At 38.1% G+C, this 18489-nt stretch overlaps 1 protein-coding gene across 3 annotated transcripts in view; it reads left to right on the top strand.

Moving 5' to 3' along the window:
- rasa4 (RAS p21 protein activator 4) overlaps positions 1-18489 on the top strand; it is a 34733-nt gene that overhangs the window by 464 nt on the left and 15780 nt on the right. The window contains exons 1-5 of one of the 3 annotated variants that reach the window (XM_027178775.2): positions 3350-3620; positions 7517-7573; positions 10457-10570; positions 10765-10826; positions 18343-18475. In XM_027178775.2, the coding sequence (XP_027034576.2) occupies positions 3556-3620; positions 7517-7573; positions 10457-10570; positions 10765-10826; positions 18343-18475 (431 nt within the window). In that variant the 5' untranslated portion in view covers positions 3350-3555. Of the gene's footprint in view, positions 1-3349; positions 3621-7516; positions 7574-10456; positions 10585-10764; positions 10827-18342; positions 18476-18489 lie in introns of those variants that run through there. The other 2 variants (XM_047809491.1, XM_027178776.2) reach the window with 2 other exon arrangements.

Here is an 18489-nt window from a genome sequence, read left to right as displayed (position 1 = left end):
ATTCAAATAGTATTAAGTACAAAGTTTAAAGTGTGATTATTTAATTAGTATTAAGTATTAATAAGTATTAAGTATTAATAATTAAGTATTATAAAATTAGTGTTAAGTATAATTATTTTAGTATTAAGTGTGAAAGACCATTATTGACTATTATCTATTATTGACTATTAATTTGGCTGTAATGCACCCCTGGCATATGTCCACTTGGAGGGTGGCTCTCCAAAAATTTCCGACAGTAAGTTGTAAATGTTTGAGCATAACCACAAGAGTTGGGACCGATAATTTTGGAAAACTTATTAATAATCTTCTTGTCTTTTGAAGAGAAATCTAGGCAAAACCTTGTTCCAGACACTTATAAACCACATAAAGTTGTAACAACAATGTGAAACACATTGAGCTTCAACTGACTTTATGACTTTAAAGTGGCAGTTTGAATTTTTAGATCCCTTTGCTGTCTGGAGAACAAATTGCAATGTTATTCTTTTCCTCCAACACACCTATTCAACCATTCACTACTATTCACACCTGAATTCACACCTCACCTCAACGGCATCCTTTTCAGCCAAGATTTTTTTCAGGGCCAGAAAAAATCTAAACACAGACCTGAAATGAAGAGGCCACCCAAATCCATTGCAAGGACATTTTGTGAATGGACGCTTTTATTTATTTATTTATTTATTTATTTATTTAATTTTATTTTTTTGAGAACACTTGACCAGATTACAAACATCACCTTTAAATGCACTTAAAAGAAGAAAAGCAGTTTCAGTTGTGAGTTTATCTCAACAAGATACTTCATACATTGAGGATTCTTGGGTTCTTTATATAAGGTGAAATACTTCTCAACTAAAGTCAGAGTCTAAAGTTCCATGTATGACCTCAGTGGATAGATGGTTGAGTAACAGAAAGCCCACATAAGCTGGGCTGTCATCTCCAGGTCACTCTTCTATGGGTAGATTTGTAGGCCAGTGAGTCACCCAAGCCCACACACACACACACACACACACACACACACATACAGTACATGCAGACACAATACCCTCCACTCTGTGATTACTCATACTCAAGAAAATAACGCTTCAATTTAAAAAAACACCTCAAGCAATCTAGATTTCAGAAGCAGGTCTGTGCTCCTCTTTGTCATTTGTTGTTTGGTATTCCGATGGGAAAATCTTTCTGGAGTATGAAAGGTTCTCTTTTTCTAGCATCCTCGGAAAACCCCTCTGCTGCTGGGGAGGAATGAGTCATTCCTCACTCACAGTATAATCATAGCAGACCTTTTTACCAAACCTCAACGTTAATCCTAGTGCAAATATTTCTGTCCCCACAGTGTGTGCATTTTGACACCTTCTCTCCCTCACTGTAGGATTTCAGTCATTTTATTTTCTATCTAAAAGCAAACATGACATTTGTCCTTCAGATTTCTTTTCCCTGAGCACCGGATGCTTTATCTTCCTGTGTAGACATATGGTTGGTGGTGATAAGACTTTAATATCAAAAGGCACTTTTGTTTGCAAGGGAAAAGTTTCAATTCCATTTAGACAGTTTAATTATTTTTTTTCTTGGTTTCACAATTTTTCAGTAGTCTCACCAACACACACACACACACACACACACACACACACACACACACACACACACACACACACACACACACACACACACGCACACACACGCACACACCCACACACAGAAGGCTACCCAAACTACATTAGACGTTTTGGTGCAGAATAAGATTGAAAAGATACCAGCAAATCATTCTACATTCTCAATTTAAAACAGCATGTAGTGCTCTGTACACAAATATTTAATAATAATGGAAGGTAAAAACATGTAAACATGGTACTGTATACAGTTGTAATAACAATTGTCACTGTGGAAAAAGAAATATACTATTTTAAAATGATAGAATGATAGGTACATCTGCATACCTCTTATGTATCAAAAAATGTATAAATATTCATGAATATGCAAATCAAAAATGGTCTTATTTTTATTACAACCTCCTTCTTCCTTTATACTGTTCTCATGTTTATGCCATATATGTTTAAAAATATATTTACGGTAAATGAACAATATGTGCAAGCACAGTGCTGCTGAATTCGAACTGTGTTGATTCATTTCTAGAAACAGCAGTTTTGACAGCAGTCCAACCGCAATATTTAAATTAGCGCTCTTGTTTTAATTTGTTCTCGTTTCTATGGTCACAGGGACTTCTATTTAATCTACTGCTACTACTACAACATATTTTTGAAACATATTTTTCAATGATCTAATGAGGCATAGAAAATAAACACTTAGAATTAAATACAGATTCCCATAAAAAAAGACAGGATTGAAGGATAAAAAAAAGTTTTCTGTAAAGAAATAGTGATTAATATTTGTTTTGGAAGGAGTCGTCAGTTTCAGCACTATAAAATATCCAGAAACAACAAACTCAGTGTTGAAAAAAAAATGCAGCTTCTCATGTTTATTAAAGTTGTTGTTGTTCTTGTTGTTGTGTTTATGTTCATTTGAGTTAGAACATAGAATTTCTTTTAAGGAACTTGATAAACAAAACAGAGACGTCTGTAAATAATTGGCTGTTTAAAACTCTGTTCGATTTTGCAGTTCAATAATCTCTTATTTTAGCTGTCTAGCACTGTTTATCAGAGCTGATATTAAATAACCAATATAAACTCATTCTTTTAAGCTTTCAGTCACAGTTTTTTTCACTTTAACTTACTTATTCCAACACCATTCCACAGATTTTGGTTGCACAAGCCATCAAATTAACGCTGCATTTATTTAGACAGATGACATAACAATCGTTTTGTCAATACTCAAATCTTTATGGCCCTGAACGTAAAGGAATAAAACCCCAAAGTGACAAAGAAATGTTATGAAGACTTTCATGTGGCGGAAAACCTACTTGACCGTTAAAACTGCTGCCAACAGAGTCTTTCGTTAAATAAATCAGCTTACACAAAGCTTCACAAAACGTACATACATAAATGGTGTTACTGTTCACATTTCAGTCAATTATTATTTTGCTGTTATTTAAAAACGCAGGAATTCACGTTAAGAAAACGTGACAAAATAAAGGCGTCACTCCTGTGGAGAGAACCTAGATAATCATAGGCTGCCACGCCCTCTTTCAGTGTTGCCAAATAATGATGTTTTAAATAAAAAAAAACCGACTCGGTTCAGTTCAAAAACTGAACTTCATTATTTAATGTTATTGTGTGTGTTTATAATTTAATAAACGTAACCTGAACTTTTAAAAAAAATAAAAAATAAAAATAAAAAAGGATTAATAGTGAAGTATAATATCCCGTTCTGGCAACCCGGATTTTCACTTCACTTCTCACGCGCACTGAGCGTGTCGTCCTGGGGTAAATCTGTCAGTACTGACCAGCGCGCGCGGATGCGTGTGTGTGTATGTGTATGTGCGTGTGCGTGTGCGTGTGCGTGCGTGTGTTAGTCGATTCACTGACATGAGTTGTGTGGATATTTGCCGTGATCACAATATCACCTGTTAGTGGATCGCAGCACAGAGCTGGTACACCGTTACAGATGGCCAAGAGGAGCACTCTCTTTATCCGGATTGTGGAAGGCAAAAATTTGCCAATTAAGGATATGTGAGTAACAGTTTAAGGTCATTTCTGGGGAGATTTGTGTTTGCATTTGGATGAAAAAAAAAAAAAAGTTCAAGGTTCACAGGATGTCTTATTATGCTGCCATAAACATAAGGGAAATGTCACTGTTTTATAAGCTCTGGGTTTCCTACAAGCTGAGATGATGGTAAAAATGTCAAGATCAACCATTTCACTTAAATCCTAAGGGTCAGAAAATATTGCAATAGAACAACCATGTTGTCTATTTCTTTTAGATATGTCATATATAATTACAGAATGTATTATTATAACAATTTTATATTGCATGATATTCTAGTGTTGATGTTTTATAATATGTTTTTGCTTTAACCTTTTCAGAATATTATTATTATTATTATTATTTTTAAATGTCCATACCATCTATAAATTGTGCTTTTAAATCAGTTATTTATATATAAATGTATTGTTTTTTTTTATAGAAATGATGATATAAAGTGACAGCATTAATCACAAACAACATTGTATGTTGATTGGTGTTTATGTAATATATTAGCTATACTACAGTCTGTATTACAAGTTTTTGAGTATCGATAAACTTGTAATGAGAAGTATTTCGAATTCTTTTATTTTAAAGTTGGAAATTCCCTTTATGTTTAAAATGAAGATGTGGGTTCTATTTGTAACATGTGAAAAAACAAAACAAAAAAAACCTACTGGTTAAAGATGTAAATTACCTTCGTTTTAAAACGCAGGTATGGGCTGGGTTGGACACAGACGGGTAAAAAGGTTTCATAAAATAACATAGATTTAGTTCTAAAATATGTTTTAGCTTTAAAACAACATCACACGTTATTTAAAGCATGCTGAATACGGCACGATTGATGGAGCTTAATTCCTCTTAATGGAGTGTGCGCAGCAAGTGCACTTTTCATTGGAACTGTTTGGTATTAGCCTGTAAGCACACGTCAGATAAGTCTCTAAACATTTGCTCCAGGTGACACGATGATAAAAAGTCAAGCGTGCTTCCTGGATAGTGCTGCACATTTATCTCTGGCAGGTCTTTTTTTTGTTGACTTGCTCTCATGGATATTGGTTATGAAACCCATCTTCGCCCACAGCCTTAGGCAGTGTCTTTCTATGTTGCTTTAAACAGAGAATGAGGCATTAGTTTAACATTTCAGATGGCCAGTGACCCATTATGCTGAAGATTTGGAAAGATTTTGAGAATGCCCCAGTTTTTGTTTTCTTGTTTGTAGGCTTTGTGAAGTTCCACTCTGGGTGTGTGTGTGTGTGTGTATGTGTGTGTATGCTGCCACTGAGGGACAGATGTCGTGTGGAGTGTTTACACTGACACTGTGGTGACTTTGCCAAGCGGAGCGGCGACAGATTGCATCCGAGCGGCTTCAACGACAGGCCGCACACACACACACGCCCCGCACTTGGGAATTTGAGAATAAATGCCATTCCATCTGCAAAATTATTTCAAAGAAAAGAGCAGTTGTATTGAAAAGGACTTAAAAGCGATCAAAGTCTAGCATGTCTCTTTATGAGTCATATGCTTATTATGCATTGGCAATCATTTAAATTTAAGAGAGTATTTGAAAATTTCAGTTTTTCAGAAAAAATTTCAGAACTGTAGCTAAATGTAGTTGATCCAGTTTCCTTTCCAGGTCTACCGGTGTTTAGTATCAGTCTGTATTCTATAAGCAGACGGATCAAATAGTCTCACATGGCTTTTAAAAAGTTCAGCATTTGGCTTTGTTACAGGGCGAGTGGCTGGAGTTTGTCTTCCTTAAGACTGTCCAGATATGCATTCCATAAGAAACTGTGTAAGTGAGAGAAAGTGAAGCGGGAATATGTCAAATGTGACCATGTGGGAAAAACTTTTATTTTAATTTTATTACATTTTTTTTTTTTTTTTTTTTTTTTTTTTTACAAAAGCAGCAGTTTGTATTAAAAAATTTAAATAGTATAAAGGTTTTGTTTTAGTGCAGTAATAATTACCTGTGTGGAAGGTCCTCACACTCACAAGGACTGTAATATACCAAAAATATATGTGTGTGTGTGTGTGTGTGTGTGTGTGTGTGTGTGTGTGTGTGTGTGTGTGTATACAACACCTTCGCTATCATCTTTTCGCAGACACTGTGCAGATGAATGTGTGTGGTTCAACTGCCGAGCCACACAGCTGTCTGCTATAACACCTGAATTTGGCAGACAGTTTTTCACCCTTACACTGATAACAATAGGCAGAGATGAATCACCTTATTCACTGGCACATTGCCCTTTAATACACACACATATACATACACACTGACATCAATAGTGAACGCACCTCTGGCAGTCTTACCTCTCACTCTCTCTATGTGTACTTCGCATTCGTTATGAAAAGATGACTGCTCCAGGTATCTAATTACTCTGATTAGGTTTGCAAGCGTGCCACAGCTAGAGTGAAAAAAACAACAACACACAGACAGAATGAGAGGTCTTGATTGACTTGACTAATGATACCCGGCGTCGAACAACAACATCAGGGGTGATGTGATTTAACAGGAGAAAATCTTTGACCATGACTATATTTTGTATGACTATATTTTGAATATTTTGAACTATATTTTTATATTTCGAATAAAGTGTGTAATTGTTTGTGCAAAATCAGGTAGTGGGAGATGTGTAGACAAGTCAAAGCTCTTGTCCTGGTTGAGGACCTGAATGGCCTGTGAGAAGTAGCTCCTCCTTTTTCTTAAGCGCTACCCTGATTGAGAGAAAAGACTGTTGTTTGAATGGCTGAGGTCCTTCACTTTCTTTCTGGCTTTGGTCCCGGTTACTGTGGATAAACTGCAGGCTACAGAGCTCAATTCCACGGGTATGTTAAGATACAACGCACTACCATCTGGAGAGCCCATCTATCCTGCTTCCAAACCAGACCATGATGCTTCCCATCAGGATGAACTTACTGAAACGTTGCATGTGTAAAAGTTCTTTAGTTCCCGAGCATCTTACATCTATACATGCTATGTGTTACGTAAATAGCTCTTTCACAAAAAAGATATAAAATCTTTGAGGCCCACCATCCAATAGCAATCCTTAATTTTACCCCTTTTTAGGTAAAAAAAAATATTTTTTAATTATTTATTTGATATTTTGAGAAAATTAGTTGAACCGTGTATAAAAAAAGATAAAGGTTTAATTTGTATATTCAACATCTAAGAGAGTAATGACACATCATGTTTTTGATGACATCAGTGCTTGTTTTTTTTCCGTCTCATTAATGACTCAATGACTGGTGCACTCTGTTGACATTACCGAAGGACAAAGGACTGCGGTGCATAGGGTGTGGTTTAGGATGTGATTTTAGTGTAATGAACCTCCCATTTTTGGGATGTGTGACATTAAAGCACATTTTTTGACAGAGAGGTCAGACACATCTATCAACTTATCTGTTTGTATGACTGTCACACCACCCATTTGTAACTCTGTCTATGTGTATATCTTGACTCGAGGATGCTTTGAACTGATGCTCTCCAAAGGTTTCACTAGGGACACCTTTACGTAGGCGTAGCCTTTGGCATAGGCTTTGACACACCAAAGGATTCACGTTTCTACCTGTGGCACATTGGGATGAAAGAGCAATATGGACAGGAAAGAAAAGAAATCCCAGCTTTTGTGTCAAGATGTTTATTACAGGCTGTGTTTTGTGGTTTCCTAGAGTCCTTAAATATCCAATAAGCATCGTGTCACCTGCCATTCTGATAGCATTAGGACTTAGTAATTAACTTAATTAGCTTAATATAGAAAATCTAGTTTATTTTAGGAAAACGATATACTCAATTCAACCCAATTTCAAATGACATCTGTATTAAGCTATTTACATCTTCAACCGATACTTCATACATTATTCATTGTTATTAATCCTCTTGTAGAACCGGAAGCAGTGACCCATATTGCATTGTGAGAATTGACAACGAAGCCATAATAAGGTACAGTATGTCTGATTTTATGTTTTCCCCAGGCTCATGTTTTTACATCTCCCCTAAGATGATTATTGTAGGTTTAAAAGTTTCTCTGCACCAAAGCTCATTTTCATTCCGTTCTTCTTTGTAATTGAAATCCTGACTATTATTTGCACAGAATAAACTGCTGAGAGCAGCAGTGCAGAAAACAGCAGATGCTGTAATTGGTTGTGCTGTGCACTGTGATGAAATATCGCTTTATTTATCGATGACGTCTCAACCCTCTGTGTTATATCGAGACCCCCGGGTGAGGTCTCAGCAAATCAAAATGAATCATGCTTCATGCTGAAAAGTCCATTAGGGAGGTGTCACTGCATCAGTATCAGCAGTGAATGACTCAAACGCTGCTTATGTTTCTCATTGCTATAGCCTATAAATGGGATTCTTTCATATCCTGTAATTAAAAATGGTGAAATGACATTCTGTGGTGACACTGAGACACTGTTGAGTAATGAGAGCGCTTAGTCATGAGGAATTAAATGTGCGTATGAATCACAAAACACACGGCATTCCACTAAAACCAGGAGACAACTCATTTTTTTCCAGGCTTTGTGTTTACGCTGGCATTCCAAGCCAGAGTGCACTGAAGGAAAACACCAGAATCTCTAGTTAATGCTTTACTAGCTTCATTTTCTTCATGTGTTCCTAATCCCTGAGTGTTTACTGAGATCTTATCATCACCTCAATTATTGGTTTCTCTGCGTTGCTAAGGTTTGTTCAATATCTGGTCAAGTTATTGCACACCAAGCTTTCTTTGCAGTCCAAAAGCCGTTGTGTGTTTACTGAGGTAAATGATATGGGCAAGGAAGTATTTTTTAATTTTAATCTAAGATATTAATATAAGATAAACCAAGTGCTTATCATCAAATTAAGGTAAGTATGAAAACGACATTATAGTTTCATGTAATACCTATCGCAATGTGCCTAATGTGAAGCATAAACACAAACAAGGAACAAATATAAAGAACCAAGTCATATTATAGTCTATCTGAAAAGGAAATAGAACAACAAGACATGGCTGTATATATATTTCTACTCAAATGAAACAAGGAACATATTAAGATATTCAGTTTGGACACAAGAGGACATGTGACCGACACAAAAGTAACTATAGTACGTGCAACTATTCGAACCGTAATCATACAATACAAGTCACAATATGAACCGTAACTCAGTTTGGGAGGGTTATAGCTGAACACACTGATATTTGTTTACTGGTTAATGCTCTGGGTTGTGGATTGGAAGATCAAGGTTCAATCAGCCACTGTTGGGCCCTTGAGCAAGGCCCTTAACCCTCACTGCTCCAGGCCGTTATATCACAGCTGACCCTGCGCTCTGACCCCAACCTCCAAAGTTAGGATATATGAAGAAAGACTTTCACTAAAGAATATATGACAAAAATAAAAGGCTTCTATTCTATTCTATTCTATTCTATTCTATTCTATTCTACATTTTCAGATCAATGAATAATTATCTGTAAATTGTAATTTGATCTATTTTTCTAAACTGTTGCCACAAAGTTAAAGGCACACGTTTGTCAAGAAGGTCTTTGTAGATTGTAGCTTTACAATTTTCCTGACTAGAACTAAGAGGCCCAAATCTGTTCCAGCATGATCGTGCTCCTGTCTACAAAGAAGATATGTTTTAAAGTGACGTGACATACGGCTAAGTACGGTGACCCATACTCAGAATTTGTTCTCCGCATTTATCCCATCAAAAGTGCACATACACAGCAGTGAACACACACCCGGAGCAGTGAGCAGCCATTTGTGCTGTGGTGCCTGGGGAGCAGTTGGGAGGTCCGGTGCCTTGCTCAAGTGCACCTCAGTCATGGTATTGCCGGCCCGAGACTCGAACCCACAACCTTAGGGTTAGGAGTCAGACTCTCTAACCATTAGGCCACGACTTCCCCCCAAGTTTTGCCAAGTTCGGTGTGGAAGAAGTGGCCTACATAGAACCCTGACCTCAAACCCATGATGATTTTGGAATGCTGAATGCACTCCACATGCTGATTACACTAATGATGGTCGGATAAACAAATCCCCACAGTCACACTTTAAAATCTGATGGAAAGCCTTCTCAGAAGACTAGAGGTTATTATATAGACTAAATATGAATGTGATGGTCAGGTGTCCACAAACCTTTGGTCATATAGTGTATTTTATAAACAGTAATGATAACTAATGAGTAATGATACCTTACACTCATACAACCTAATACTTACATACTGCCTGTAAAGTGTATTTTAATTGCGAGAAAAACTTTGAAACAAACCTTTCCTCCAAGCAAAACTTTGTGAGTGACAATCTTATGTTTTAAATTCATTTGAAAACATTTGAAAAAGAATTTAACTTCTTGAAAGTCATCAGGTCCTACAAGAAGGCAAACTTAACTAAAGGACCCTTTAGGGGACTATAGTTGACCATTTCTAAAAGTAAAGTGAATTCCATTTGTGTTTCTCTTTAATAAGTTTTATTAAATGTATCTGAATGAAAATTGCCCAGTTAAATCAGTCATATCCCATGATAAGTCAAAATCAGTTCAGAGCACATGTTCAACTAATGCAAAATATCAATGATTACATCTTTAGTTATATAATTTGTAATCAGTAACTTGTAACTTCCTCAGTAGCTTGTCTCACTTCGCAAATACTTAATACAAAGTGCAAATCCAGCAATGTTAACATTTTTAACTTTAAGTGAATGATTTTTGGACCAGTTTTTTTGGACCAGACTTACTTTGCCAATACAATTGTGCTTACTGGTAAATATTTTCAATTATTCTTTAACCTGTTTTAACTGCAATATTGCTTCAGCACGGCTTAATTTTTATGCTTGTTTTTCTACTCAGGACAGCAACAATATGGAAGACACTGTCCCCTTTCTGGGGAGAGGAATACAATGTCCATGTCCCACCTTCTTTTCACACCGTGTCTCTGTATGTGATGGATGAGGACAATCTCAGGTCAGGGTCTCAATGTGCGTCACACACAAACGCTGCTATGTCCTTTTTTTGCCACATTAGCAGATTGTTTGTTTCATAAAGTGCAGTTAATGGGTAATTTGTATGCTATGCCTTATTGCCACATAGATACAGTATAAGTGGGTTCTTTAACACTGTGAATATGCTCAGATGATTTTTATCTGGCTTGTTTCCAGCCGTGATGATGTTATCGGAAAAGTTTCGATCAGCATAGAAGCGCTCTGTAGCAAGCCACAAGGTAAGACTGAGATTTTTTTTTGCTGCAAACGTTTCCACTGAACTCCTGTTTATTATAACGATGATTTTGTGAGACAGCTCAGAATCACCCACAATGACTTGGCAGATCACATGAGTGTGGGTTTCATCACTACCTACCGTTTGTGAATTCTCCCAAAGACTACACAATACAAGAGTGTAACTCACTTCCCTGAATTGACTGGAATACTTCCTCCTGTCCAAGCTGAGGTTTTCTGCTACATATTAGAGATGCACAAAATTGAGAAAAAGGCATTATACTGATATATAATTTGATTGCAAAATGCCTTGATAAGTTATTCATTTATTTAAAATAGATTTTATTGGATATTTCTACCTTATTTCACTAAAGGCAGCAACTTTTACCTAGATATCAAATCATATATAAATCCATGTTAATTAAGTAGCTGCTTTATACCTAAGAAATATGTCCCTATATCTTAGATGTAGGGTGTTCACTTGATGGCCAAGGTGATTTGTTCTAGCCCTTCGAGTAGCCTAGTGTGAAAAAGACATCTCTAGAATAAATTTAGTTTAGTCGGAAAACGGACCCTACGGTTATGAAGTGACACGCGTCTGTTCCATTCAGCACGAGCCGCAGTCGCAGCACAGACCAGGAGCCATGTGACTTTAGGTCAGTGGCGTGAGCAGTCTCTCTTGTGAGACAAGGATGGTGACAGATGAGAACTTTTGTTAGTATCATTTCCTCTGTTCATTTCTTCCTTCAGTTTAAAAAGTGTGGGAAATTCAGTTCAACAGCATTAACAATATTCTACTACTCTAGCTCTACTTACATGCGATTCTTCATTCTCACACATGAATGGCATTAAAATGAGTAATCACACATCCCTCACAGCCCAGCACCTGCACCACTGTATGTGGACTGTGCTGACAACATACTGTATACACCCGATTTCACCGCTCGCCACAAAGGTCATAGAGCTCAAATTACCAGCATAGGTTATGCCAATTGTTTGGGAATGAGTTGTTTATAGTTCTGTATCTGGGCTTCTGTTTTCTGGGCAAAGCAGACCTCTGAAGTCCGTACAATTCATATAGTTTAGTTGTCTCACCAGGAGGCTTGGAGCTGTCAGGGCTGACTCATGCAGGGGCAGGGCTTGAGCCTGGAATTGATGTTCAGAAGGTTAAAGACAGAGGTGACTGAGTCACAGCCCGCTGTGGTAGCCAACATTATCTGAATTTGCGAGGAACCTTATTCAGTCTGCTACGGGGCAAAGATTTATATAGCTTGACCCAGCAAATGTTCTATAGTGGGGTAAGGGATAAAGTACCTTCATTGATAGCTCTCTCTTAAATAATTATATAATAATTATATACACTCCACAACCACAAATTATGAATTTGAAATATATATGTAGGTCTTTTCTCTTGCTATGCAGTGGTTATGACCTACTATTGTTTAGTACCTACCAAAAAAGTCTAAGGATGGACAACCAGTTATCCTGGAACCCACGATTCATTGCCTCATGTGGGGTATGAAGGCTATCTTGTCTGGTCCTATCCGACTGTAGAGCTACTGTAAAAAAATGTGCTGAAAATGTTGATGACGGGATGTTTGTTTGTTTGTTTGTTTATTTATTTATTTATTTATTTGAATTAGGACAGTGCACATTGATCAACAAATCAGCAATGAGCATCAGTGTAAATATGCCGGAATTAGCACTATAGCTAAATTTCACCGGTCGTCCTAAGGCAGGTATCATAAAACACAAAATATAAATTACTTTCAAACATAACAACATGCATACAGACATATTACAGAGAACAATAACGATAGGAAGGTGTTTAGAACAAACACACAGTGCATAACAGTTTGCTGTGTATGGAGCTGCATGGCCACAGCAACAACAAAACGCAACGACAAGGGGCGTGTGAGCGTCAGAATTGGACTATAGAGCAATGAAAGAAGATGGCCTGATTTAATGATTTACTGATTTACTGATTTAATCACATTTTCTTTTACACAAAGTGAATTCATATCACTGACCTGGGGAAGAGATGACACCACGATGCACTTTGGAAAGAAGGCATTCCACAGACCACCATCCAATAAAGTATCTATGGGATGTGCTGGGCACTTAAGTCAGATCTATGGAAGCCCTAATTTGTAACATATGGGACTTCTTGGTGCCAGATTTTGCACCTTCAGGTCTTGTGGTATTCATGCTTTGACATGTCATAGCTGTTTTTGCAGCACAGTGGGGACATACAAAGCATTAGGCAGGTTTTTTTTAATGTTATGTCTGTGTGTGCATGCAGTCAAATTCCTCTTGTTTTCTCATTCTTGTTGTGCAAAATACCAGCCCCCAGCTGAAACCCTTATCAAGACCGGTGTAAATGTAGTGCAGATTGGAGCTCATTAGTTAATCGCACATTGCATTAGTACCTTAAAGCCTCAGTCATTATAATGGTGAACTCTGGATGCAACATGATAAAAAAAAAAGTGGCCTGCTTTGTTTTGTTTAGATCATGTGGTTGCCATGGTTTCTCAGATCCCCCACACAACAGCATATGAAACCTCTGAGTTTGATTAAAAGATGTTTTGTCAATTGTTATAGGGATCGTGTGGATGTCGGTGTTGACAGAGCAAGTACTTTAGTAACAGTGAAGTAAGAAAAGGAACACGGTGGCGTTTGCTGTTATAGGACAATAATTAATGACTGAAGTTTATTTTTTATCCATTTTATAGAATTTGTTTTAACCAATTTTATCCAGTTATTACAAATGGTATGTTGTTAATGTTGAGATGTTATAATAGAATTGATAACGTATTAGGAGGCACAGTGGCTTAGTGATTAGCACGTTTGCCTCACACCTCCAGGGTTGGGGGTTCGATTCCCACCTCCGCCTTGTGTGTGTGGAGTTTGCATGTTCTCCCAGTGCCTCGGGGGTTTCCTCCGGGTACTCCGGTTTCCTCCCCCGGTCCAAAGACATGCATGGTAGGTTGATTGGCATCTCTGGAAAATTGTCCTTAGTGTGTGAGTGAATGAGAGTGTGTGTGTGCCCTGCGATGGGTTGGCACTCCGTCCAGGGTGTATCCTGCCTCGATGCCCAATGACGCCTGAGATAGGCACAGGCTCCCCGTGACCCGAGAAGTTCGGATAAGAGGTAGAAAATGAATGAATGAATGAATGAATGAATGAGTGAATGATAACGTATTAGAAGTTTAATCGATATTCTGACCAATCGGAATCAAGGATTTTGTGATTATAACTTATAGTATACCGTAGTATATATATATATCTGTCTAAGCAGTGTTATCTCTCATATACTGTACTGTCGCAGCTTCTTTTATACTCATCTCACTTTGTATATTCAGAGAAGCAGCCCACATCCTTCTAAGAAATATGTCTCTTCACAATCACATTTGTATGTGGTGCCAAATTTGATTAAAATCTCAGATCGACCATTCAAACCTTTTATCATTACTTGTGTACATGTAATGCAAATCAGTGCCTGTTCTACATCGCATTAGTCCTGATGGCCCATTTAAGCACCAGCCATTTATATGCACACCCTCTACTCCTCGCTCTCTCTGTGGAGCGAGACAGCTTTTGTATTCTCGTTTTCTCCCAAGGCATGCCTGTAGGGTTTAATGAGAAGGCCGTGTTGAGGAGGGCATGGAAATAGCAGCACGCTCCCCACGCTGCAGTTGACAGGGTGTGAATACGTAACCCAGCTGGAAACTAGCAAAGTGACTTCAGTGTATCTCCAGGAAGCTAACCTTTTTTGGAGTGAAACCTTAAAAATGACAGACCTGAAATCACACAAAATTGCTCTTCTAGTAGGTTAAGCCTGCACCTGCTTTGCCACCTATAGAGACGCCTACAGAAACGCCGATGTGAACTGTAAGCCCTAGTTTCTCTGGTAGCTCATGTAAATCTGGGACATGTGCTACAATAGTCAGAGGCCTGACTGACTCGCAGTCGGGAATGGTAGTGATAATGAAAAGTGATGTGGTTAAGGAGCATGACGCAAGTGTCATGATGAGACAGGATGAAATGTGAGAAGGAAGAAGGAAGTGCAAGGCAAACTGTATCTCACAGTTCCAGGTCACTGAATCACATACAGTAGGTTCATATGTATAGCCATACCATTCACATACTCGCATGTATAAAGTAACATGCATCATAATAATTGAAGGGACGTGGTAATGGTTAAGGTGTTGGGCTATCAATCGGAAGGTTGTGAGTTCGATTCCTACGTCCACCAGGTTCCCACCAGGGCCCCTAAACAAGGCCCTTAATCCTCAATTGCTCAGTTGTATAAAAATGAGATAAAATAGTAAGTTGTAAAAAAGCTGTAAATGTATAATAAACCTCTTCACTTTGGAATTTTTTAATTCTGACTGTAACATAAAAGGTTTAAAATTAATGCACTTGTTCTAATGAGTTGTTGTTTCTATAGTAACAGCTCCTTCACAGGGACTTTGATTTAGCTTTAGATTTTTTCTTACCTGATTTTTTTTACCCGAATCAGTTCTTGTAAGTAAATACGTGTGTAAACGTAGCTGTGTGTTTTCCTGTTAGCTGATCCGGGATCATTAGATCGATACCGACTGACCCCGTGACATAAAAAGGTGCCGTTAGATGCAGACAACCCGTTTGAAGCAGAAACATTTTAAAGGTTATCCCCCAGTATGTTTGTATGAGTGTGTGTGAGTGTGTATGTGTGTGTTGTCACTGCCTGTAGACTTTCACAGCTTCACATCCTGGACCTTTCACAGCTGATATCTGTCATAACACCGATAAGTTAGTCAGTGGAGTTCCAAAAAGCTCCCTGTCATATTTTCCCCTGCCATATTTTGTTTGGCTGTTTTATTTTGTTTCAGTATGTCATGTCATCTCCTGCCACCACAATTGGATAGTCTACATCTTATACTTGGTGTTCTACATGCACCCACACTCGTCTGGTGGCTATTATAGTGATTTTAAATCCAATTTTCTCCTCTAACTGGTGCCACAGGACTGAGTAACAAACAGCAGTTTTGCTGTGCTTTCCTATGAGACTCTGGGCGAGATTTTAATTTATTTTCTTTGTTACAATTTTTTTTACGTTCTCTAGACCACAGGGATGCAGACTGGAAATATTGGGTGAATAGTAATTGACTAAATTTTCAGAGCTCATTAATGTAACAGGTTTAGTGCAAATGCTGAATGTGTGTCTTTGTCACGTTCCAAAATCACTGCCACGTTCGAAAACCCCTGGAGTGATGCATGCAGAACGACAGAAGTGTTCTGTTCGTTCAAGCTAAATGGTAAAATTGACAAAGCCTGGCTTATAACTCAGTTCCCTGAATTGACTGGAATACTTCCTCCTGTCCAAGCTGGGGTTTTCTACTACATATTAGAGATGCACAAAATTGTGAAAAAGGCATTATACTGATATATAATTTGATTGTAAAATGCCTTGCATAAGTTATTCATTTATTTGAAATAGATTTTATTGGATATTTCTACCTTATTTTGCTAAAGGCAGTAACTAGATGTCACTCACTCTCACTCACTTATTTTCTACCGCTTATCTGAACTTCTCTGTCATGGGGAGTCTGTGCCTATCTCAGGCATCATCGGGCATCAAGGCAGGATACACCCTGGACGGAGTGCCAACCCATCACAGGGCACACACACACTCTCATTCACTCACACACTCACACACTATGGACAATTTTCCAGAGATGCCAATCAACCTACCATGCATGTCTTTGGACCAGGGGAGGAAACCGGAGTACCCGGAGAAAACCCCCGAGGCACGGGGAGAACATGCAAACTCCACACACACAAGACGGAGGCGGGAATCGAACCCCCAACCCTGGAGGTGTGAGGCGAACGTGCTAACCACTAAGCCTCCATGCCCCAATACCTATATATCAATCATATATAAATCCACATTAATTAAGTAGCTACTTTATACCTAAGAAATATGTCTTTATATCTTAGATGTAGGGTGTTCACTTGGTGGCCAAGGTGATTTGTTCCAGCCCTTCGAGTAGCCTAGTGTGAAAAAGACATCTCTAGAGTAAATTCTAGGAGCAAGAGCCATGTGACTTTAGGTGAGTGGCGTGAGCAGCCTCTCCTGTGAGACAAGGATGGTGACAGATGAGAACTTTTGTTAGTATGGTAAAATCGACAAGGCCTGGCTTGCAATTTATGTTCAGGTTACTCAATGGAGCAACACTGGAATAATGGGCCATGACAAGGCTGACTTGGAATACTAATAGGGAGTAGAGCTTCTGTCAGCTTTTCCATTGTGATAAACAAAGAGATCTCTAAAGACTAAGCTGAAATCCACAGACATTCCACAAGTCCGTCCATTTTCTGTACCACTTATACAGGCGAACCCATCGCAGGGAACTTTGGGACACAAGGAAGAGGAAACCCTGACAGTCTGTGAACTCATCACAGGGGACAATTACATTCTATGGACTATTTAGAGATGCTAATCATCCTTGTACATGATCCATGAGAGTGGAGTGAGGAAACTGGAGTACCTGGAAGAAACCCCCAAAGCATGTGGAGAAGCTGTGAATTCCAAACACAGCGCGAAGGCAGGAAACAAACCCCGACTCTGGAGATGCAAGGAAAACATGGCCCACTACATTTCACAATATTAAATGAATCTATAAGTGTATAGAATGTACAACATCTCATCTGACATTAAATAAATGTAATATCGCTGTGTTCAAGTGTGTTATTGAATGAAGTACAGTGCTTTAGGAATTAAATCTACATTCTTCATTTTATAGGCATTTTTGTCCCCCAGACTGAGTTATATCATCAATCCAGAATTATTGGTCTTGGACAAAAAGTTCAATTAAAGTCCAGTACTGCGATTAAAACACTTTCAACCCTTCAGGTCACTAATGCAGCACCTTTGAATCCATTGAGATACCACTGGCCTCCATTTATCGTGCTGCGTTTTGTGCGGTCGATTGATTCCCAAGCACAAAGTAACAATGGTCTGTCTTTGACCTTGCTTTTACAGTTCATGATTTTTCTACAGAGTCTTATTCCTCCTTGGCTCTGATTTTCTCCAACATGTAATTCTGTCAAAAGCTTCCAGGTCTGCTGTTAAGCTGAGGACATGAATTTAGTCGATTAGACTAAAGCTTCTTAAAGCCTGAGGCAAAGAGTGATTGATGGCAGATTTATTTTCATTGCATAGTGGTTGTATGTGTCTTGGCAAACTATGTTTGTACTTTAAAAATGTATGTATTCAAATATATACAGTATTAAAGATGTATTCAGATTCGCTAAGATGCTTAGAAAACTTTAGTAGGGAATTTCCTTATAAAAATCGACGACACATATTGTACTATAGACTGTAGTTCTGTCTATTAAATACTATAAATACTGTCTATTATATACTACTTAAATACATGAATTCATTAGTGTTTACTGCTCTTTATAGTATTATTTAAATGGAGATACATACAATTTTATTATTATTGAAGAACCTTTTGTTTTGGCCCTATGCAGGTCTGGATGGATGGATGAACCTGACTGAAATAGATCCAGATGAAGAGGTTCAGGGAGAGATTCACCTGCAGATCTCACTGCTGGGGGACGACGACGTGCCACGCAAACTGCGCTGTCGGGTTCTGGAGGCAAGGTGAGTTTAAACGC

The sequence above is a fragment of the Tachysurus fulvidraco genome, chromosome 26 (assembly GCF_022655615.1).
Source record: "Tachysurus fulvidraco isolate hzauxx_2018 chromosome 26, HZAU_PFXX_2.0, whole genome shotgun sequence".
Taxonomy (NCBI): Eukaryota; Metazoa; Chordata; class Actinopteri; order Siluriformes; family Bagridae; genus Tachysurus; species Tachysurus fulvidraco.
Note: the sequence above shows the minus strand (reverse complement) of the source record. Positions and strands in the feature narration are given on the sequence as shown.